The sequence below is a fragment of the Pteropus vampyrus genome, unplaced genomic scaffold (assembly GCF_000151845.1).
Source record: "Pteropus vampyrus isolate Shadow unplaced genomic scaffold, Pvam_2.0 Scaffold138, whole genome shotgun sequence".
NCBI classification, from domain to species: Eukaryota; Metazoa; Chordata; class Mammalia; order Chiroptera; family Pteropodidae; genus Pteropus; species Pteropus vampyrus.
The window spans coordinates 2,537,527-2,561,023 of record NW_011888919.1 but is presented as its reverse complement, the minus strand read 5'-3'; the positions used below and the strand labels follow the sequence as shown (position 1 = coordinate 2,561,023).

The 23,497-nt window shown below is 49.6% G+C and overlaps 2 protein-coding genes across 5 annotated transcripts in view; both read right to left on the bottom strand.

The window, feature by feature from the left end:
• PHLDB3 (pleckstrin homology like domain family B member 3) overlaps positions 1 to 11,253 on the bottom strand; it is an 18,734-nt gene extending 7,481 nt beyond the window's left edge. For both annotated transcript variants that reach the window (XM_011368050.2, XM_023535344.1), the window contains exons 1-9: positions 11,098 to 11,253; positions 10,162 to 10,594; positions 9,373 to 9,555; positions 9,001 to 9,138; positions 6,683 to 6,811; positions 6,342 to 6,503; positions 5,303 to 5,413; positions 5,092 to 5,175; positions 4,625 to 4,735 (exon numbers count right to left, since the gene is read on the bottom strand). In XM_011368050.2, the coding sequence (XP_011366352.1) occupies positions 4,625 to 4,735; positions 5,092 to 5,175; positions 5,303 to 5,413; positions 6,342 to 6,503; positions 6,683 to 6,811; positions 9,001 to 9,138; positions 9,373 to 9,555; positions 10,162 to 10,461 (1,218 nt within the window). In that variant the 5' untranslated portion in view covers positions 10,462 to 10,594; positions 11,098 to 11,253. The remainder of the gene's footprint in view (positions 1 to 4,624; positions 4,736 to 5,091; positions 5,176 to 5,302; positions 5,414 to 6,341; positions 6,504 to 6,682; positions 6,812 to 9,000; positions 9,139 to 9,372; positions 9,556 to 10,161; positions 10,595 to 11,097) is intronic.
• Positions 11,254 to 12,342: 1,089 nt separating this feature from the next.
• Positions 12,343 to 23,467, bottom strand: ETHE1 (ETHE1, persulfide dioxygenase). 3 transcript variants are annotated; one of them, XM_011368048.2, is made up of 7 exons: positions 23,298 to 23,467; positions 22,796 to 22,940; positions 22,541 to 22,689; positions 14,762 to 14,891; positions 13,275 to 13,364; positions 12,781 to 12,897; positions 12,343 to 12,581 (listed from the first exon to the last, which is right to left on the bottom strand). In XM_011368048.2, exons 1-7 carry the CDS (start codon positions 23,376 to 23,378, stop codon positions 12,529 to 12,531), a joined length of 765 nt encoding a protein of 254 aa, XP_011366350.1. In that variant the 5' UTR covers positions 23,379 to 23,467; the 3' UTR covers positions 12,343 to 12,528. The 3 variants fall into 3 exon arrangements, with proteins under 3 accessions (XP_011366350.1, XP_023391114.1, XP_023391113.1); XM_023535346.1 differs by lacking the exon at positions 22,541 to 22,689 and having other exon boundaries at positions 23,298 to 23,452; XM_023535345.1 differs by lacking the exons at positions 22,541 to 22,689; positions 22,796 to 22,940.
• Positions 23,468 to 23,497: the final 30 nt, after the last annotated feature.

Below are 23,497 nucleotides of genomic sequence, written 5' to 3'. Positions count from 1 at the left end.
TAAACTTTGAATGAGGAAAATGTTAGCATTTTAAAAAATAAACATGACAACTAAATGCAACCTGGACCAGAAAAAAAAAAATTTTTTTGCTAGAAAACATCAGTGGGAAAACTGACAAAATATGAATAAGATCTGTGGGTTTTAATAGTATTATCTCAATGTCAGTTTCCTGAATTTGATCACTGCATTGTGTAAGAGAATACTCTTGACCTTAGCTAATAAATGTAGAATTAGGGGTAAAAGGGAATCACGCATCAGAAAAGAATAATTAAGCGTGTGTGTGTGTGTGTGTGTGTGTGTGTGTGTGTGTGTGTACAGACATAGAGACAGAGAAAGAATAATATAGTCAAACGTGTAAAATGTTAATTACAGAACCCGAATGACAGCTATACGAGAATTCTTTCTACCATTTTTGCCAATTTTCTATACGTCTTGAATTATTTCAAAATAAAGTTACCAAAAAATAAAAATAAGCTTATTTGAGAGTAATAGAGAAATAAAACTGAAATCATTTTCAAAAGAAAAACAGCAATAGCTCTGCATGGATAATAAAAAATAATGTTTAAAAAGTTGCATAATTCGAGCATCGCTAAGGTTACTCACTGATGTAGATGATAGCTCATCAGATATATTTAATTCATGAGTTAATAATAAGAGTAAAGGAAAAATCGACTTGGTTACCTCAGGAGGATGCAAGAGAACCAATTCGATTTTGAAGGCAGGTGAATAAAATAAAACCGACAAGCATTTTCACTGTATTTCCTGCAGAAATCATACCCAAATAGTAAACAAAAGCAAGTCCTCTTAATAGCAATATCTCAATCAGTAAATGGAGAAAGGATGACAGCCTGGAATTCTACGACCTGCGACCCCTAAAGCATCAGTGGATCTAGATGCCGATGCCACTAAGAGAGAAACAGACCCGGCCCCAGGAAGACTTGCAAAATGCTGAAGCTGCATGTGCTCAGGCCCGGACATCCAACTTTACAGGAAATAGAGAGGCCAAGGAGGTGACGATGACCCCCACAGATGTAATCAGCAAACCCAGCCTGGGAAACTCTACAGACAACCATCTAATTTCTTCACCAGATAAATTGCAATGAGGACAAAAAAAGAAATGGAGGGGAAGTCTTTAGACTAAAGGAGACTTAAAGCGTATAGCCACACACGCACAACTAAACTGCAGTGCACGTGGATAGATACTTAACCGACAGGCTAGTGGTTATTCTCAGGGGGCAGCGGGGCACGGGGGCACGTCGGGTGGTCATTGAGGGGGGTTGGGGTGAGCTTCTATCGGTGGCTCCCAGGTCTATCTCTTAACACAGGTGGCAGTTACTGGAGTGTTCCCACGTAAATAATTAAGCTGTGCGTGTGTTTGATGTCATTTCCTATACTTGTGTCATTTTTAATAATATAAGTTTTAAGAAATACGAACCAATATTCACCAAGTGCTCCTTAAGCACCTCGCAGTGCACCTGGCCCTCTGCAGACCCAGTTAAGCTCCTGAACACCCTGAGAATTGGGAAAGTTCTGCTCCCCTTCACAGGGAGGAGACCAAGCCCCGATTCCTGTTCTGTCTGTCAATCAACCGATATTCCCAGCACCTCCTGAGAGAGACCTGAGACCTTGGCACCGAGGAAACGAGTGCGCAAGATGGACCCACGCCTGGTCTGCACGGCGCTTATGCTGTAGGAACTGCATAAGCCATCGTACAAATAAAGGTATCATTAAAAATTGTTGGGAGCAAAGAGAATAGGATGTTATCGAAGAGGATGAACCTCCAACGGGAAGACCAGGGACAGCCTGTGGACACTGACCCTAAGGCCCAAGGGTAAGAGCTGGCCAGGGAGGACTGCAGGGAACGAGGTACCAGGTAGAAGGGTCAGCAAGTGCAAAGGCCCTGAGGCAGGAATGAACGTGGCTTGTTGGCAGGTCAGTGCTCCTGCAGCTGAGCAGCGAGAGTGTGTGGGTGAGTGGCGAGAGGTGGCCAGGGGCCGGATCACGCCGGGCAGGTGGGCCACGGTGAGGAGACCTGGGGCCACTGAAGGCTTCGGGTAGAGAGGACTGAAGCGGGAGGGATCAAGATCACTCTGGCTGTTGTGTGGGGAACAGATCGTTGGGAGCCAAAAAATAAGATGGAGACATCAGTGAGGAAGCTGGTATACGGTCACAAAAAACAGAGATGCGGGTGAGAGTAGATGGAAAAAGAATGATACTAATTATGACAGTACTAATCATTGTAATTACCATCAGAGTACCAGCAGCCCATACTCACTGAGCACCTACTATGTGCCAGGCACCCCACTAAGCACTTTAACTATTAACCAGTGAGTGCTGTTATTGTTCCCATTTTGCAAGTAAGGAGACTGAGGAACAGTGAGGTGTCAAAGTTCCGCCAGCTGGGAAGTGGCAGGACAGGTAGGTGACTGAACACGTGATCCTGGAAAAGACGACGAGAAGCTGAAGATTCAGTAGGACTTGGAGAGAGAGAGAAGGGACAAGGAGGAACAAGTTGTCGACTTATGCACTCATTCGGCCACTTGTTTATGTTTATCTGGCTGAGTAAATCCATACTCCCTACACTCTCCTGCGGGGTCCCGATGCTCCCTCTGAAGCAGCGCTGACCATGCTGCCCGCTTGGACTCTCAAGGACTCCAAGAAGACCTTGTCTCCTGAAAGGCGCAGGCAGACTTGGTTTAGACCTAGCGCTGCCACTTACTGGGTGTGTGACTTTGGCAGGTCATTTCTCTTCTCGACTAGACTCCCCGTCTGTAAAGTGGGTGACGGCCCGCCACCCTCCCGTGGATGATGCAAGGATTAAATGAGTGACCTCGTCCAGCCTGCCAGGTGACACCCAGGTGCAAGGTGGGTATGAGATCCACATCAGTGGGGACAGGGTCCACCTGGCCTTAGAAGCCCCATGTCCACAGGAGCCACTAACTCAGGTAACAGCTCCATAGGAATGGACAAGCCATCCTACCAAGTATTTAAAGATAAGCGACTTCCTTATAAGGGTTATAATTACTGTAAGTAGGGTTGCCTGGCAACCCAGCTGCCACTCTACCTTTAACAGGCTTCCAGGGAACCAGCTAGAAAGTTAATTTCCCAGACAGAAGATCTGCTCACCCTTTACCCAGATAATAATAGGAACTATTTTTGTGGGTTCTTCTGAGCAAAAAATGAAATGACATATTTTCATTATATAATTTCACAAATATATCATACATATTCACTAATTATATATTCATAAATTATACAATGTATACTTGAATACATGTAATTTCATGCATATAGATATTATATGCATAATATATATATTAGGCTGAACCATGTCAGGTTGCCAGTATTTGACTGTTTCTCACCTCTAAATAATAGCAATTCCATACGGTTCTAAGTGATAAAAAGAGTTTGAGCTAACCCTGGCCTGCATTAAGCACTCAAAAATGATTATAGTATCAATTAATAAGAAAGAATATAATACATTGCATATTATATTACATGTTATATGTGATATATGTGTTGGACAATATAATAATAATATTAAGTTATGTTATTACTGTGTGTACAAAGACAGATGTGCATCTTCATAACTGCATTGCTTAAACCGCAAAAAACTCAAATGGCCATCCACAGAGGGAGGTCCGGTTCAATGGCCCTGTGTAGCATTGTGTCCACACAGAAGCCCAGAGCGGTTGGGAGCACAGGCTTTGAAAACAGACTGCCTGGGTTCAAATCCCAGCTCTGCCACATACAAGCCAGTTAAGCAACTTCACCTCTCTGCCTCAGTTTCTTCGCCTACGAAATAGAGGTAAGAATCTAGCACATAGAGTTGTTGCGAAGACTGAATGAATGAACCGTGTGAAGCATTTAAAACAGTGCCTGGCACACTACAAAGACTCAGTAAATATTATTTGTCATCAGTATTACTGTTATTGTGTATATTATTACTATAGAGTCATTCAAAATTATGAGGCAGCTCTGAATATAGCAATGGAAAACAATCTCCACGACAGAGTGACAAGTTAGAAAATAAAAGCCAACTCGTAGCTAATATACCCATTTTTGCAAAAACAGTTCCACGATCTAACAAGAGCTACCAATTTCTGAGCGTTTCTCCCCATCCGCACAACTAAAACAAAACTTTTTCATCTAATACGGACCCCTACCTCATGCACAGCACTCTGCCATTGTCTACCCTATCTCATTAAAAAAAAAAATTAGTAACGACCCATTCAATGAAAGCTTTTAACTCATTAGTAAGCTGGGACCCCTAGTTTTCAGAAGATCTGGAAAGGGTACTCAGTAATCAAGTTGTCCTGCTTCTAGGGAGGGGGCCATGGGCGGGGTGGGGGGGGCGTGGCTGCGGGGGAGGTCTTCTTATCAATTATCCCTGTTTGGTGGCTTCTGAGACTTGTTCCCAGGGGAACGTGCTCCCATTTCTTCAGGGGAGGGTCGAGGGGTGAAGCAGATGAAAGAAAAAATAATAATAATAAAGCCGGAGCTTTAAGATAAAAATAAAAATACCCCTGGATCAACCTTCCCTCAGCCCCATGCTCCCCACAGCACAGAGAGCCACGGTGGGAGCTCTGGAGACGTGGTGACAGTGAGACAGTGGGGGAGGCACCTGGAGGGAGCTGTGCACAGAGAAGAGGCAGGAGGAGGTGGAGGCGGCCGTGTGGGCAGCAGGGTCCTGCAGCACCAGCAACTGGCGGTCTGTCTTCTGGGTGAACAGGAGCTGCGGGAGACGGGTGAAGGTTAACGGGAGCGGGAAGGATCGCAGAGAACCCACTAGTTCCCAGATGCTCTGGCCCTTGGCTCCGGTGCCAGCCCATTTCTCAGATGGGAAAACAAAGGCTCAAGGTCACGAGAGAGCTGGAATGTGGTCTTAGTGTCCAGTCACCCAGCACAAGCGAAGACTGTGGGCAGAGACGGCTGGTTCCCTGAGGAGGAGCTGGGGGCCTAAATTCCTGGATCCTGAGGATTAAAGGGAGTAGAGGCTGAGGATCCTGGATCCCAAGGGAGAAGGTGTCTAAGGGCTTGGACGCGGGAGCCTGAGGGAGGAGGGGCCGACAGGTGCACGAAAGCCCATACTTTAGTGAGGGTCTGGGTGGGATCCGAGAACTCTCCATCAGCGCTTCCCTGAAGGCGGTTAAGCTGCAGCAGCCGGCTCCGTTCCTAGGGGAAGGCAAGGCATCACAGAGGCCATCCGGCCGCTTCCCCGATTCCAGGAGGTGTCTGGGCAGCAGGGCGGGCGATGGCACGCCCCGGTGGGAGGAAGACTTTGGGACAGAGGAGAATTTACCTGCGTCAGGGCCTGAAGGGCCTCCTCCTTCTTCCGGCTCAGCCCCCGGCTCTCAGCTGCCATCTGTTCCCCCAGGGACTTGAGCTGCTCTTCCAAGACCTGGATCCGGCGCTACAGGGCACCCCCAGAGCCCTGGTTACTCAGCTGCCCCAGGGTCCCCAACTGGCTCCCACAGAACCAGCTGGGGGTGTGCTCCGTCCCACAACAGAGACCCCAAGACCTGGGTGCCTGGGAGGGGCTGGGGGACCCAGAGTTAAGCTCCCTTTTGGCGGTCTAGGAGAGTCCTGGGGTGGGTTGTAGGGGATGGAGTATTCGAGATCCAGGGACACAGACCCAGAGAGAGTCGCCGAGAACAGAGAGAGAGAAAGGGACAGACAGTCAAACCAGAACAGATACAGAAAAGAAGGACCTAGGCAGATCTCGATGGACAGCAAACAACACAGAAACAGAACAGACAGACAGAAACTGTGAGACAGAGGAAAGGAAAAGACAGAGCGATGGGAAAAAGCGCCAGAAATAGAGATAGAGAAAGGAGACCCACCTCAGCTCTTCCTAATCTACAAGTGTGGGAAGCTTCGTGTTAAATATAGCGAAAACCTGTCACTTTTTCCAGCAGGCTTCGAAAGACCTTGAATGTGAAGCTCCCACAAAGGGTTTGTGGGAGCACCTTTTTGGACTAGGGTTTGAGAGGCATACAGTGTCATGGTGAAGACTGAGTCAGTTCCAATCCCAGCTCTATCCGTTAAAAACTAAGTGGCCTTGGAAAAGATTATGCGAGTACCTTGCATTTCAGTTTCTTCATTTACAAAACGGGAAAAAACTAAGACGTGTCTCCTGGGACGGCTGTCAGGATTCAATGAGTAAACGCCCATGAAACGTTTAAGGCTGCGCCTGGCACATAGTGACCGCTCGATAAACGTCAGCTGTGACTCCGAGGAACACGATGCAGGTAGGAAATAAGGACAGAGAAAGGGCCGGACGTGGAGTGGAAAAGACAGTGGGCGACGTGAGGGAGGCGGGCGAGCCCAGCCAGGCTCACCTTGTGCTGCGTCATGCTCGCCTGCAGTTCCTGGACCTTGGGGTCCGGGACCCGAGCCCCAGGGCTGTCCCGATCCTCCTCCTCCCGCCGGCTCTCCCGCTCCAGCTGCTGGAACTCCAGGTCCTCGTAGGCACGCTGGGCCACATCCAGCTGTTCCTTCACCTGTGGGCAGATGTGCAAAAGGGCTGGAGGCTTGAACCCTTAGGGCTCAGAGGGGTCAGGGGCTGGGGGCCAGGACTCCTCCCCGTCAACGGAGGAGGAGGCGCCAAGGACCTGCACTGGAGTCCTAGGGGTTAGGGGACTGAAGGCCTGGACTTCTGGGTCCTGAGCTGCATCCTCACCTCCTGCACCCCCTGTAGAAGCTGCTCGTGCTGGTCCTCTGGCTGTGAGCTGAGCTGCCCCTGGGCTTCGCGGAGCCTCCGGCGGAGACGCTCCACACGATCCCGCTCCTGGCTCAGCCGCCTCTGCTCCTGAAAGAACAGCCAGGCTCTTAGCATCCACCTGAGCACAGGGACAGAAACAGAGGCCAGCAAGGGCCAGGCCAGCCAGACCTCAAACCCCTCCCTGCCTGGGGTATGGGCTGCATGAGGACAGGGACCCTGGGTGTCTGGCTCACTCTTGTCCTGGCCTGCTCAGAGTAGGTGGCAGGTAAACAGTCCAAGAAATGAATGAATGCAAAACATATCCATGCTGGGTGATTGGTATTGGGGATCCAGATGGGGGGGGTGGTCACACCTGGGTCCTGGGTTCCAGGTGGGAACATAGTCAGCTACAGCCTGGGGACAATCGAGGCAGCAAAACACAGAAATTACAGGAACCCAGAGTGGGGAGCAATTTCTACTAGAGCAATTCGAGGTTTCCTGGATGTTAGGATTTTGAAGTGAGTATTTAGACCTAGGAAGCTAGAAGGGGCTGGAAGGGCATTTTGGGCAGAGGGAACAGCATGAAGTGAAAAAGTACGGGAAGTCTAGGGGGCAAACTCTTGTCGAGGAGGAAGATGTGACGGAGGAAAGAGATGGGGGGCACGCGGGAGATGACAGTGGAAAGGTGGGCACAGCCCGTGTTGGGTGTGGTGAGCAGGCTGAGGAGCCCTCACCCTGGGGCAAGAGGGAGCCACAGAAGGACTGAAAAGATGGAGTAGGAGCTGGGTGTGGAATCATCCCTCTGGCAGAGGGGTTACAGGAGACCAGCTCCTACGTGAGTCCTCCAAACAGTAAGGACGAGACCTAAATGAGGCCTGGGCAGTGGCGATGCACAGAGAATAGACTAGAGAGAAAGGATCAGGGAGCGGAAAGAACAGGACATGTTGACTGACAGGCTTGGGTGTGAGCTTGGGAGGTGTACAGAGCAAGGTCCAGGACTCTGGCCTGGTGACAAAAGGGAGGGAGAGATAGGGACAATGTAGAAAAAGGAGTTGCTGAGGTCAGCTTTGGTTACGGTACATGAGAAGAGCCTGGATTCCTGGGTCTGGGGAAGGAGGGGGCCGGGGGCCTGGATTCCTGGGTCTGCAGGGGGGAGGGGCTGGGGGCCCAGATTCCTAAATCCTGAGGGAGGAGCCAGTATCCTAAGAAACAGGACAGAGAGGTCTAGATTATAGGAGAAAAATCATGGCTGGGAGAAATATAGACTCTTTGAGGGTAAATGAGGACCGAGGACCCAGTACCCGGCCGAAGGCAAAACCAACACACAAGATGAGGGCGAAGAGAAAAATGAATAGAATGACAAAGTTACCGTTTTCTAACCCATAATGTTAACTGATCCAAGCAGTAATCACCAATGGATGTTAAATCCTGTAGGTGAACAATTATTACGGAGGGATCAGTGTGACCTCACTGAGGTCTGGACAACCAGACATGACAACCCCTGACATGGCACATGGGAAGCACGGGGCACATCTGAATCCGATCCAGCCTGCACATCTAACCCACCACCTGCTTGCAGGAAGAGGAACAAGTCAAAGGACACGAGCCACCAGACCACGGGATAGAAGACTTGTTTTGTCCAATAAATACTATGGGAAAACAGCAGGCGGGGACTATTAGAGGTTAAACAACGTGCACAAGGCATTTCCACCAATTACAATCTACTGGCCTTTTGGGGACCTGATTCAAATGGCCAACTGTTAACTGGTGTTTTTGAGACAATCTGGGAAACATGAAAACTGGAAATAAGACGATATTAAGAACTTATTAATTCTTAAGGTGTGAAAATGAAATGGTGATCATATTTTTAAAGAGGAATTACTATCTATAAGATAAGAACTTAAGTGTTTTAAAAACAATATGATGTCTGGGATGGGTTTTTAAAACTAGGACAGGGAATCGAATTGGGGATATGAAACAGAAATCAAAGATTAATCACTACGGAGACTAGGAATTGGCAGCTGACCAACTCTTCTATTTTTGTTGACGTTTTTCACAGTATGACATTAAAAGAGCAGAGAGAGGGGCAAAGGAAGAGGCTCCAGTGAGTCAGGCCCCAAAACTACAGTCAGGGAGGGAGGAGGAAAATCTGCCCATCACCGTCCCCCATCCCGACTTAGGTAACCCCATTTGGGGAACAAGGACAACCCCGGGGCCCTGGTTCCAGGGGCCCCACCTGAAATCTCTCTCAGAGAAGGAAGGAAGCCGGTGATGAAGACCCAGCAGGACAGACAAACCTGCTCCCGCTGCTCCCGGCCGGCCTGCTCCGTGTCCACCCGCTGCTCCAGCAGCTCCCTAAGCTGCTCCTCCTCCCGCCGAGCGGCCACTCGCTCCCCAGCCAGCTCACCCCGCAGCAGGGCCACCTCCACCTCCATCTGCGGAGAGAATGCAAGGGCTGGGGCCCAGAGGTCTGGATCTGGGGAAGGAGGGGATTGGGGGCTCGGACCGCGGGTCTGAGGGTGGGACCTGGGATCCTGAACTCCAGAATTCGAGGGAGGACGGAGCTGGAGGCCTAGAGTTGGAGCCAGAAGGAGGAAAGGCCTGGGAGCCTGGCCTTGCGGGTTCCCCGTAAGTCGGGTTTAGACTTCCCAACAGGTCTGCAGCCTCACCTCGATCCTCAGCTCCTTCCTCTGGCGCTGCAGCTCCTTCACTCGCTGCTCCATGAGGGCCACTCGTGTCAGGGCCTCCAGCTGCTGCCCTCGAAGCCGCTGTGCCGCCCCTCTCACGCCCTCCCTGGACGCGGTAAGTGTGGGGGTCGTGGCCGGGACCTGTACGGGAGGCGGGGCCTCCCCCTGAGATTGGAGGGGGCGTGGTCAAGTGGAGCGGCCTCGCCTCCCTGCAGTCGCTAAATAGATATTCCTCACCCGAAACCCCCGAGGGGGATCTGCGTCCGCCTAACTCAACCACCACGCTTTCATTCGAGTGCAGGGAGTGGCCTAACTCTAACAACAGGCTCTGTTATTCAAGTTTGGGGAGGGTGTCAGTCCGGTGACCACCCGGCCCCTGGAGGAGGAGGGGCTCGTCGTCCCGGGAGAGGGTCCTGAACTAGCTCAGGGAAGGCGTTTTCTTTTTCTAACCAGGTCCCACTCTCTGAGCGTCACGTCCTCATAGGCTCTGGATCGCTCCCTCTCCTCAGGTCTCTTGAGTCTTTCCCCGTTTCTCTGGGCTTCGTTTCTTCCACTCAGTATCTGTCTTGTCTCTTAATTGCTCTTTCCCCCTCGGAATATCTCCCTCTCTCAAGGTTTCTGTCTCTATTTCGGTTTCTCTGAGCATCTCTGCACCGTTTGGGGGTTTATGGCTGTGTCTCCAGCCCCATCTCTCTAGGTCTCTGGCTCTTCTAGGTCTTTGTCTCCCAGTCTCCCTGTCTCTGGGTCTCTGTCTACCTGGTCTCTCCGTACCTGGCTCTCGATGTCTCTGTAACCGCTCCGGGTCCCCCCGTGGTTCCCGCCCTCTGGGCCCCTCCCCGCGTCGCGGCTGCTCTCGGTGCTGCTGCCTTCTCCCACTTCTTCCTCTTCTTCCGCCTGCTGCTCAGCTCCTCCGGCGCTAGGAAGCTCCGCGGGGGCCTCGGGCGCCTCTCGCTTGCGGGGGTCCTCGGGGTGCTCCCTGGGCTGGGCGGCCCCTTGGGGCTGAACCTCCGCATCGCACTCTGGGACCCGCGGCGGCGGGGTCCCCGGGACGGGGCTGCTAGGCGTCCCCATGGCCTCGGCGCGCTCTGCGGGGTGGGCGGGCCCGGCGTTCCGGAGGCGGGGCCTGACGGCGTGGGGCGTGGCTCGGGGCGCGCGAGCGTCCGTCCGATTGCTAGGGCGCGTGGAGTGCTCCGGGAGGCGGGGCCTGAGAGTTCAAAGGACGGGACTGAGCATCTCGGGGGCGTGGCCTGGAGTTTGTAGGGGCGGGGTTCGATAGCTCCTAGGACGCCACGCCCTCAGAGGCGGGACCGAAATGAGTCCGGGGTCCTAGCACGCCCCCTACTGGCTTCTCCTTCCCACCCAGTGTGGCGCCCTGTATCCTCCCAGCGGACCCCACAATCCCTGGACCACCTTAGAGCGACCCCATCACCTTCTTCCTTAGGGACTCAGGAGTCCGGACTCCCGCCCCCTGCTTCCTGGAGCCGGGTAGACTTGGCTCCTACCCCAATGTAAGGAGTAGCGCCCATGCTGCCTCATCCGGGGACCCAGGGATCGGGGCTCCCAGTGTCCCTCTCTGGGCAAAACAGGAGTCTGAGTCCTCTGCTCCTCCTGAGAGCTAGATTCTCGAACTCCAGGCTCCTTCTTCCCCGAGGACCCAGAAGACCGAGTCTCCATCCCCCTCCTCCCCCGCAGCCCCGGCCTCCTCACCCGCTCAGGCTTCTGCGAGCTCCCTTCTGCGCCGTGGGCGCTGTCGTTACTGCCTCCGAGACGGATAGGTAGCTGGGGAAGAGGGAGGAGAGAGGCTGCCCTGTCCCCCTCCCCAGCAGCCCGGAAGTGGAGGGGGGTACAACAGGTCCGACAGCTCCCGAGGGAGGAGGGAGCGACCAGCTTGCCCCGCCCGCAGCTGCGGCATCTGGCCATCCTGGCCCCACTGGCCCCACCCTCGGAAAACTCAGCATCGCGACCCCCGCTTTGGCTCCAGCGACCCCATTCCTGCCCCTTGGAGGGCCAGGTGTGTCTGGTCACCTATGTATAAGCGCCTTCCTGATGCCCAGACCCTAGGAGTCTTGAAAGGAAGAGGGGAATGGAGATAGGGGCCTCTCTCCTTTAATGAGCCCTTTAGAAGGGCCCGGACCGGTTTGGGGAGCTGGGCAAGGGGAGGGGGTGCCCTGAGCTGAATCAGAGACCCGCCCAGAGACAAGAGGGAAGTATGGCACCCCCCACTTTGCTATGGGGTGGAGGGCAGAGGTTAAAGGTGTCAGCCAGACCCTTTCCTCTCTGTGCAAAAACAGGAAAATAACTGGTATATGAGAAAGGATGATTGGATGTCGGGAGCTGTGCTAAACGCTTCACACGCGTCAGTTCAGTTTCACCCTCCCAGCAGTCCAGTGAGAAAGAGATTTCTATATTCATTTTAAAGTTGGGGAAACTGAGGCTGAGGGGGACAAGTGTGCCCCAAGTCTATACATGTTAATGTTAACGCCAGATTTGTTCTCTGGAACGTCCATGTTTTTAACCATTAGGAATGCTGTCACTCCAGGCCAGGAAGTGCCTGGAAGATGATTCTAAATGATAGTCACAATAATAGTTAACACTGATAGGAAGTCTGCCATGCGGGCAGTGTGCCAAGTACCTCACACATAGGGACTCACTGGATCATCACGATACATTATTATTGTTGTTATTGTTATTATAAATATTATTATATCCATTTTACAGATGAGGAAACTAAAGCCTGGAGAAGTGAAGAAGATCTTTATCCTGGGTTTCACAAGATGTGGCTCAACTCCAACATGGTGTTCTAATCCAAGACGCCAAGAAGGCCCTGCCCCAGACATCTGTTTGCTTCTGCTCCTGTGTGTTAGAGTATCTCCTACTTTGGGCTCCCTGGACCTTCGCCCTGCCCCACTCTCTGGCCTCTCCAGGGACTAGAAGTAACCCCAGGCACCTCAGCCCAGAAGCCCAACTGGTTCTCCAGGAAACAAAGGGAAGTCAGATTCAGAGCTGAAGTATTTTTTTTTATTCAGGAAGCTCAAGCTGGTGAGGGAGGGAAGAGGAGAGAGGATCCAGTGATGGCACCTCTCCCCTCACCCCACCTAGTGCATTTTTAACAGATATGAGCACCTGACAGAGATGATGTCAGGAAGAGAGGGTCTGGACCCCACAGCGCATGTTAGCTGGAACGGCAATGTCTGAAAAAGAAGAAACCAAGGGTGAAACTAAGGGGCCCTGGCAGACGTCCCCAGGCCCCACTGGAGACCCAGAAATCCTAAGAGCCCTTCTTTGGGAAAATGGAGTCCAGCCCCCAGCCCCTTCCTCTCTCAAACCCAGGAGTCCCGCCCCCAGCCCCCTCCTCATTCAGACCCAGGAGTCCAGGCCCCATCTTCTCACCTATCTGCTGAGGCTTTGGCAAGTTCAGGTTGTCCATGACTTTTACGAACTCCTCACAGCTGAGGGTGAGCCGAGGGTTCAAAGTCCGCTCCTCCTCCACAGTGGACACTGTGAGCCCTAGTGGCCAAGAGAAGAGGAAGAATGTTCTGGACTACATTTCCCAGGAGGCTTTGGGGGTACCTCTCTGGCCTGGGACTAACAGGCTCTTCCCAGAATGTCCCTGAGATTGCTTTCCCTCCTCGACCGGCACGATGGGAAATGTAGTTTCCCACGGTTCCCTACTTCTCTATAAGGCAGGCCCAGGAAAACCCATGCCACCGTCCAGTGTGATTTCTACATCCGCATTCAGTACACCTAAATAAGGATCTTTGATCTTTTTGGCCAGAGATATTTCTGGAAATTGTAATCCCATGCCCCAGGAGGATTACAGCAGTTGGTGCTGTCAAATCATAGTAAGTTCTGTAGGTCACACACCTCCTCCAGGAAGCCCTCACCATGGTAATCATGAGCAGGGTAGATCAGACAGTCTCCTGGAAGCGTGAAGATCTTTTCATGGACCGAGTGGTACAAGGTCTTAGCACAGCCTGGGGAGGGAAAGCTCAGAGGTCAGTGCATCGAGAAGACAAGACAAGCCCCCTTTACCCCTTCCCTCAGGAAAAGGGTGAGAGGGTAAAATCACTGTAGCCAAACCCTCTCCCTCGTTTCCTGCCGGTAGCCCCTTTACCTAGGTAGAGAAGGAGAGAGAGGGCATTCTAGGCAGGTGAAACAGCAGGTACAAAGAACTAGGGAATAAGAAATTCATCACGGCTGTAGATAAGGTTAGGATGAGACACGGAGGAGCTGGCCCTAACTCTGGGGATTCCGAGAAAGGGAAGGTGGACTAGAAGGAAGAAACTAAGGACGTGAGGCCAAGGAGGAGAATGGAGCCGTGGTTCCAACAAGAAGCCTTGAGTCCTCAGTTGGGGCAGGAGCAACCTCTCCCGAGTGTTCTTCTACCTTTCATTTCAGTCTAAATCCTTCCATTTCATGACTATGGGAGTGGATAAAAGGGAGATTAGGAGCCTCAGAGAGAAAAAGACAGAGACTGAGATGGAGAGATAAAGCGGGAGGGAAGAGGAAGCGATCCCCACGGCCAGCTCATCCTGGCTGTCTTTCCTCTCAACCTGGCTGTCTTTCCTCTCATCCAGTCTCGCCCTTCTCCCCCAAGGCAGCTAAATCCTCCCAATCTACTGTCAACCCCACATTCATTTTCTCTCTTCCTCGCTCTTCCTCGCTCTCTCTCTCTCTTCCTCTCTCTTCCTCTCTCTCTCTCTCCCCCCACCCCCCCCGACCCCTCCCGACTATTCACTCTGGGAGAATCCCATTGCTATGCTGCTGTGAAGACACGCAAGCATCCCCATGGAGAGATCCACTTGGGGAGAAACTGAGGCCTCCTGCCCACTTCCAGCACCGGCTTGCCGGCCATGCGAATGAGCCACCTTGGAGGCAGACTCTCAAGCCCCGGGCAAACCTGCAGATGACTGCCGCCCAGGCTGACAGCTCGAATGCACCCTCATGAGACCCTGAGCCGAAACCACCCAGCTAAGCTGCTCCCAGAGTCGTGACTCTCAGAAACTGTGTGAGGTAATAAATGTCAATCATTGTTTTAAGCCATTCAGTTCTGGGGTCATTTCTTTCACAATGATAGTTAGCACACCCCTGAACCTAACTGTCCTCTAACGGCTAAACTCCTCGATCTAACTGTTCCCTCATTGACTAAGCCCTGAATCTAACTCTCCCCGCATACCAGCGACCAAATGCCTTTAATTTAATCCTGACCTCTTAAAACGTTAACGTTCATTCGTTCGTTCGTTCGTTCATTCATTCATTCTCCTTGCAACTAATACTTAAATTCATTCATTCTTCTTGCAACTAATACTTAAAACCCTGGCACACACATAATTATATTAAGATCTTGGGCTGCGGAAAGGGGGCCTATGACCTTGCTGGAAGTCCGTCCGCCCACACCCTCGGATGAGCAGGGCGTCTCCAGTGAAGGCCATGCTGTGGTCATTCAAGACGAAGGTGACACAGCCTGGGGTGTGGCCAGGACTGGCCCGGGTCTCCAAGGCCTGGTGGGAGGGAGAGTACAGACAGTCAGCAAGATGCCAGTGGCTCTGTCTTTGTGTTTAAACTGGTCCCAGGAGCCCCCACCCCACCCCAGAGTCACATCTAGATAATCTTGCTTTGTAAAAAAAATTAAGTTAGACTTCCAGGCACAAACTTCACACCAGAATAAACTCCAAATGAATTAAAGGCAAAAAGATAGAAGCATAAAACTGACAGCAACAAAAATATAAATGAATAGATGACCTCTGGTTAGGGAAGAATATTAGATGTGATCCCTAAAGTTGTAAATCATTAAGGAAAAGATCAACGGTTTGATTTTATATCAATATGAACTTTTAGAATAACAAAAACATCATAAACAAAACTTAAAACAAGCTGGCAAACACATTTGTAACACATATACCACACCGTGATCAGAATACTTCACATACGAACAGATCTTGCAAATCAATAAGAAAAGATAAGCATACTAATATAAATATGGAATACTGAACAATCATTAAAACTGTCACTGAAATAAAATTTAATGATATACACAAATATTTAAGCCATTTGTATACTGTCATCTTTTTAAAACTTTGATTCATTAACACTAAATATGTTTTGTTCTTTATGTTTTTCCTATATTATTTTTTAAATAACAGTGAACATGTAACTTTATAATTAAAAATAAAAATAAATTCAGGATACGCTAAAGAGCTAGACATAAAAACATAAAAATTCTAGAAGGAAATACAGAAGGAGATATATCAAAATCAAAAACAAAATCAGGATTGAAAGACAAAAAAACTCAGAGACAATATTAGCAGCATATATAAGAAAGTGTTATAAAGTGTGAATAGCCATAATATATAAATAGCTCCTAGCATCAATGAGAACCCCCAAAAGAAAATGGGCGAAAGACTGCCATTAAGAACCCCTGAAACAAAGGGGCACAAAGATGCCCACCCAGGGAATGCTCATAGTCTAAACTCCCACACGCAGTTCAGGGAAGCAATTTTCAGAAAAAATTATTACCCTAATGATCCAACAACCACTTGTAAGGTTAGTTCCCACTCACACATCACTCTTCCTCTCTTAATAGGGCCTCTCTCACCAATTAGCACCCTTGTCCAGATCAGTCATCTGCTGATTCCTGAAGGACACCACGTGCAGACTCTGTGTTCACATCCAACATCCATTCTGCCGCTCCCCACTCAGATGTCCAACTTGGTTTGGGGCATCAGTGTGCCCGGCCAAGCACATTCCAAGCCTCCTTGGCAACTTGGGTGGCCCCCAACACAGTTCTCTGGCCAATGAGATCTCAGTGAGTCTCCTGAGGATTCCTGGGAAAGTTTTTCCCTCCCTGGTAAAAGGGACTGGCACCTCCCCTTTCTGCTTCATCTGGCTCTGGACACAGGGTGCGATGGCTGCAGCTGCAGCAGCTACTTTATAATCTTGAAGGAAAAGTCAAGAGAATCCCACAAATGATAGTGCTGCTGAATCAAAGAGGGTCACTGCCTCCTTCCAGACATCTTGTTACAGGAGAAAATTAAATTCCTATTTATTTAAGCCACTGCATGGGTTTTTCAGTTACTTTCAACCAATCATCTTCCTAACTCATATACAAAAGGATACACGTGCAACACAAAACAAGTGCAAAGCAAAATCACAAATCTTGCAAAATCTTGTGGGAAAAATCACACCTTTCTAAAATTAACATTACCTTTCAGTGATAGAGGGGTGATCTTTCCCTTTTTATTTTGTATGTTTCCATATTCTCTGATTTTTTAAAACAAAAAAACCGTGGGTGTCTTTTGAACTGGGCATATAAATGGATATTCAAGAGTAATGTTCAAAAATGCTTAATCCCAGTTATCATGGGTACTGGCCCATCAGAAGGACATCAGCTGTAAACACCCAGTACAGTTAGTCGAGAGTATGTAAGTGGTATATACAAGTGCGCATCCATATATATTGAATAGCATTTTAATATCGATTGAACAAAATCTTGTTTGCTTCATGGATCAAGATCCCCTAGGCCCCTGGTGACTGAGTCTGCATCGTAAGTGGTTTTGCTGATGATCAGTCTCCCTGACCTTTCCTTTCTCTGAAATATCTACCCCCACAATCCTGTCCATCTCGGGCTTTATCGTCTCCTGCCTGAACCAACCACCAGCCTCCTCCCTGGCCTCCCAGCCTCCCATGCATCTCCCACATGACCCTGAGGGGGTTTCCTATCGCCCAGATCCAAGCCTGCCCCTCTCTGTTGAAAACCCACCCTCAGCCTGACTTTTAAGGGGCTCTTCAGCCCCCACTTGGTGCCTGCCTACCTTTCCAGCCAAACGGTCTGTAACATCCTCCTTCCCCCAGCATGCTCAGCTCCTCTGAACCCCAGGGTCGTTTCCAGAAAGCACTGGGCTCTTCCACACCCCTCTGCCTATGCATTTCTCTGCCAGGTGCACCCTTCCCCCCTCTCCCGTCAGTCTGCTCCACCCATTCTTCAAGAGCCCTGACATTGGCTGACCCCTTCTCTTGTGCCAGGCTCATCCAGTCCACACATGTCCTTAGGAGGTAGGTACCATTCCTGTCCCCACTTCTACAGATGAGGAAACTGAGGCACAGAATGAGAACGAACAAACTATCTGTGACAATATGAATGAACCTCACAGACATAACGATGAGCATACAGAGTGGGCGAGATGTAAGAGTGGAGTGGAGGGGAACGAAATGGAACGAAGTGGGAAACCTCAGAGGGCCTGGTGCGCTGGAAAGGTATGATCTTATGAAGATGGGATTTCATCTCTAAATCCAGACGTAAAAGCTTTCTCTCTTGGTGAGCTGCATGGACTAGTCATTACACGCACTCTCTGGAGCCAGATGACATGGGCTGTAAATCTGGCTCCGTTACCACTAGCTGTGTGACTTTAACAAGTTACGTCACTGCTCTGGGCTTCTCTGCTCATTTGTATGTGGGGATAATAACTGTTCCCACCTCAAAGGGCTATCGGAAAAATTAAATTATTTTGTCTATGTAAAGTACTTAGAAAAATGCCCAGTGCAAAAATACTGATCTGGTGGCAGCACAAGGCTTCCTGGGTTAAAATCCTGCCTCAGCCACTTTCTCAGTGTCACTGTTGGGCAAGTCACTTTTGCTCTCCGCACTTCCTTCTCCATAAAATGGGGAAATATGTCTTATCTAACTACGTGATTATGAGGTTTAATGAGACCTATCTGTCAAGAAAGAGCTAGCGGAAGCCCAAGGGTCAGATTTGGCCATAGAAGCGCTTTGTGCGTACTGCTCAGCGGTTATTAGAAATATGAATTTGTTGTTAATCCTTCAAAAGTGGAAGATTTCTCAAAAATGTATATCTGCAGCTTCTGAGTTTTTGTTTTTTGTGTGTTGTTTTGTTGTTGTTTTGTTTTGTTTTTTAAAAAAGCTCGGCAGTGGACAGTCTACATTCCTAAATATGTCTAATCAATTTGAATTGTGCAGTGGGTATTCCCCATAAACAGAGCATGCACTCTAATATTTGCCACAGACCTCACCACTCCCTGCTTTCTGCAGCGATATCTGATTATGAAAATCCTTCTAGATAAATGCTGTGAAAATACACTTACAGAGCTTAGCACAATGCCTGGTGAGAAGAAAACACTCAATAGCTGTCAACTATTATTAAATTATTGTTAATTAATACAAAAATATCTACAATCTACTTTATTGACAGCAAAAAGAAGTTTTAAAAAACAAATCAAATGACACCGTGAGGAAACGATCAGACATACTCAGAATGTGGGATATTCTACAAGACAACAGGCTTCAAAGGTCACGGTCATGAAAGAGAAAGGGTAGGAAACTGTTCTAGGTTTAAAGAGACTGAACTGACAGAGCGGCCAAATGCCGAGCCCGAACCTCGAGTGGGTCTTGGTTCAGAAAAACAGCTGTAAAATTGATTCTTAGGGCAACTGGAGAAATTCGAATATGGGCTGGGTTTAAGAAATATTGCCCACTTTGTTAGGTGTGACGAAGAGTTTGTAAAAGAATGGTTATCAAAGTGTAGCCCAGGGAACCTTGAGAATCTCTAAGATCAAAACCACAGAACATTCCATCTGAGCCTGCCTAGCTCCCCATTTTTTCAACACATTCATTCCTCTCTTCCATGATGCATCAGATGCTGGACGCGGCTCCTCGGCCATTCTTTCTTGGTTTCCCGCAGCATCGATGTCTTCTGAAACTACCTGCATCCGCTAAACTCCACCGGGATCAGTGCAAGCCCGTGGCGCACTCACCTTGAAGTTCCCACAGCCCACACTGCCCCCTGGTGGCAAGCAGGTTCTCGGCTTCTTTTCCTTTCTGTCCCCAAGTTCATTCTTTTGCTCCATTCTTCAAAAGTACTTAATTTTGGTATGGCCTTGCAGTGTTTCTATGCCCTCTCAACTCAAAAACCTCAAATGCTATTTTCCATTGTAGCTAAATACTCTGAACCTCCATCAGCTAAACCTTCTTCCTTTCTTTTGCGGGAACAAAATAAGGTGGAGTGATGGATGGATAGAGGCGTATGCTGTAAATTTTTTTCAATTTTTCTATATGCTTGACATTGTTAAAAAATATTGAGGGTGGGAAAGACTTGCTCCACGATTCAAATATTTAATTCCAAAAAGGAGGAAGCACTGAAATTCTCATCTGGGCGACACAACGGTCACCGGATTCCCTGTGTCCGCCCCAAACAATTAAATCAGAATCTCGAAAATGGGACCTGGGAAATCAGTGTCTTGGGCAGCACCCTGCTCAATCAACACACTTAACAGGAGACTAACTTTCTGAATCTACCAGCCCTCATGGGAAGTAAAATGTTCAAGTCTCAATCACTGCGTATTAAAATGGAAAATTCATTCTACAATAAAACATCTAAATTTGGTCCACTAAGAGTGTACAATGTACAGACAGTTCAGAAAACTGTTTCTGGGGCATTGGACAGTTTCCACTTAAATTAAACATATGTCAGTTCTGTGACCCAGCAAGTCCACTCTTTGCAGTCAAGGGTAATGTCAATCGAGAGATCTGTACAATAATCTTCACAGCAGTGCTATCGTAATAGCCCCGAACTGGGATCAGCCATCAAAAGGAGGATGGATAGACTCTCATAACTTCACACAATGAAATTATCTGTATCCGGAGTTGCCAAGCTACGGCCGGTGCACCAAATTGGGTCTGCCACCTGCTTTTGTAAGGCCTGAAAGCTAAGAATGGTTTTTACACTTTTTCACGGTTGAAAACAAAAATCAAAATACAAACGATATTTCATGACATGTGAAAATTATTGAAATTAAAATTTCAGTGGCTGTAAGCGAAGTTCAATTGGGGCACGGCTGTGCTTATTCATTTCTGTATCGTCTGTGGCTGCTTTCACACCAACAGAACTGACTAGTTGTGACAGAGACCATATGGCCTGCAAACCAAAAATATTTACTATCTGGTCCTTTACAGAAAAAGTTTGTCAATCCCTGATATATAGCAATAGAAGGAAAGAATTACAACCATACACAACATTATGTACAGTGAAAGAAATCAGAAGAAGAGAATACACTGTATGATTCCTGTTTAGAAGGCCCAGAACAGGCAGAACTAATCTATGATCAAGACAAAGGAATTGTCCCTTGGCAGAGTGTCGGGGGCCAGAAAGAGGGACAAGGAAGAGTTCTGGGGTGATAGGCATGTTCTGTATCTGGGTATTCAAGTGTAAACATGTAAAAATCTACCAAACTTCACATGTACAATATGTGCACTTTATTATATGTATATTACAATTCAATTTTTAAAAGTGGGGGAAGAAAACTAAGGGAGAGAAAAAAATAAGCCCATCTCTAAAGGTTTATAAAGAACTCAGGAAAAAATCAAACAAAATACTGAATAATCATAATGCCAGATAGTAACAAGTGTTGATAAGGGTGTGGAGGAACTGGAACCTCCATTCGCTGCTGGTAGGAACATAAAATGGTGCAGCCACTTTGGATAACAGTCTGGCAGGTCCTCAAACTGTTAAATATAGAGTTATCATATGATCCAGCAATTCCATCCTAGGTATGTGCCCAAGAGAAATAATAACACGTGTCCACACAAACATTTGTACAAGGATACTCATAGCAGCATTATTCATAATAGCCAAAAAGGGGGAACAACTCAATTGTCTATAGACTGATGAATGAATAAATAAATGCAGTAGATCCATACAACGGAATATTATCCAACAATAAAAAGAAATGAAGTACTGATACATGCTACAACATGGATGAACCTTAAAAACATATGGTCAACAGAAGCCAGTCACAAAAGGCCACATATTGTATGATTCCATTTCTATGAAATGTCCAGAATAGGCAAATCCATAGAGACAGAAAGTAGATTAGCGGTTGCCTAAGGCTGTAGAGATGAACTGGGGGGCTGGAGTGACAGCTAAGGGCTGTGGGGTTTCTTTGTGGAATGATGAAAATATTTAAAAATCAATTGTGGTGATGAATGCACAACTCTGTGAATATGCTACGTCACTGAACTGCACACTTTACATGGTGCATTGGATGGTTTGTGCGTTATGCCAATAAAGCCTTTTTAAAAGAGCAAACACTGAAGCTAAATCCACCACACCTGAACCCTCAGCAGTCACTGAAAACATCACTCATTCGGTTCAACAACGGGCTCATCCTGACACAAAATCCAGTCATTTTTAGCTCTTCTAAGGTTTCTCAGCCCAAGAAATGCTTGTTAGCATCTGACTGTTGTGTACAGTTTGCATAAATGTGTAACGCATTTTTTTTTTTACCTCCTTCCAGAAAAAGGCTTGAAATAAAGAGGCTGTAACCACGGTAGCTAAATCCTCTGATCCCACACAAAGCCCTCATGTCAGCTAAATGCTGACTCAGGTAAACTATCTCCATTTAGCAAAACCCTCTAACCTGTCACCTGACATTCTGCTGCCAAAGTCAGCCAAATTCTCTACATCTTTAGCAAGCTGCCGGCAGTTTCCACTCCCTCTGAGCCGCAACTCCCCGCCCCCACCCCCCCCCATAGTGTCCCGTGTTGAAATTCTGCCCGGAAACTTGCCCGTTATGCCTGTGGCAAAGAAAAGAGAGGACGTAGGTACCTTCAGACGGTTCTGGTGTGGGGCAAAAGCAGGGCTGGGGCCAGACTGCCGGGGGAAGGCAAGGCTGCACCCAGGGCGCAGCGTTTAAGGAGCCAAGTTCACTGGAGGGCGCTGACCCTGAAAGTGAGCGCCTCCTTAAACGTTGCACCCTAGGCGCCTCGCTGGCCTCTTGCGAGTCCTGACCTTGGGCAACAGGATGCTACTTCCTTCAGATGTGGCTCTCAGAAAGCAGGCTGGGTCTCCTTCAGCCCCAGCCTCCGCATTTCAGCCCCCAATTCACTTTTAGGGAGGCGCCAGGCCAAAGGAGCCACACTAAAGCCGCAGGAAACTCTTTAAGTGCTGTTGACTTAAGGGGCTCGGCCAGAGACACACCTGCCCAGAGCCTCTCGCCCCAGTGCCCCACCTGGGTTAATGGCGCCCTCCTCCCAGAGACAGAAACTCAAGGGTCAGGAGGCCAGGCCCCCAGTCCTCTCTTCTCTTAAATCCAATAAGCCCGGGCCACTACCCTCTGGGGGACCCAGCATCCAACTCACGAAGCGCCCGAAGTGGATGGACTGTCCATCCTCTATGTGCAGGTCGGCCTGGGCCCCACTAAGGCGGGAGATGACAGACTGGCAGCCGGGGAGTAGGGACCGGAGCAGCCCTGAGCCCGTAATGTGGTCCGCGTGGCAGTGCGTGTTCACTGGGAGAGAGAGGAGCGCCAGGTCCAGGGGAGCACAGAGGCGACGCAGGATTCCCAGCCCCCACCCTCGCCTCCCTCAGACAAGAAGTCTGGCCCCGAGACTGACCAGCATACAGCAGCCGCAGCCCCAGCTCCTTGACCAACTGGGCGTCCCGAGGCGCAGTCTCCAGAACGGGGTCGATCAGAATGGCCTCTCGGGACTCTCTGTCACCCAGGAGGTACGTGTAGGTGCAGCTCGTGGGCTCAAACATCTGGGAGGGGGCGGGGGGGCGGGTGAGAGCGCAGAACCAGAACCCCATTCACTGGGGACCCGGGAGTCCAGGCTCCCCCTCGATTCCCTTCCTAAGAGCCAGAAGCAGAAACCCAGCCACTTCCTTCCCCCAGATGCAGGAGTCTGGGGCCCCAGCAACCTATTCCACGAGGACCGAGGAGTATCCACTTTCCAATACCCTCAATCCAGGGTCCCCAGCACCGTCTTCGGTAAAAGAGCCAGGAACCGGCTCCGAGCCCGGGCTCCTAGATCGTTTCCGTTTTAAAGGACCCGGGAGTTCCGCCCTTGCCGCCTCCCCGGCCCGGTTATCCCGCTCTCCGGCCCCGCCAGCTGTCACCTGCCGGAGGAGGACGGGGGCTCCAGCCAGGCTGTGCTGGCTGAGCCGCCGCCCCGCGACCCTCAGTGCGGCCGGCGCCATCGCGCTGGCGGCCGGGTGCGGACGCAGCGGTCGGTGGCCAGCGCCCTCGGAAGCCGGGTGTACGGGACTGACCCAGACCGACGCGGCGAGGGCGGGGCGCGCCTTAAAGGGGCTGCGGG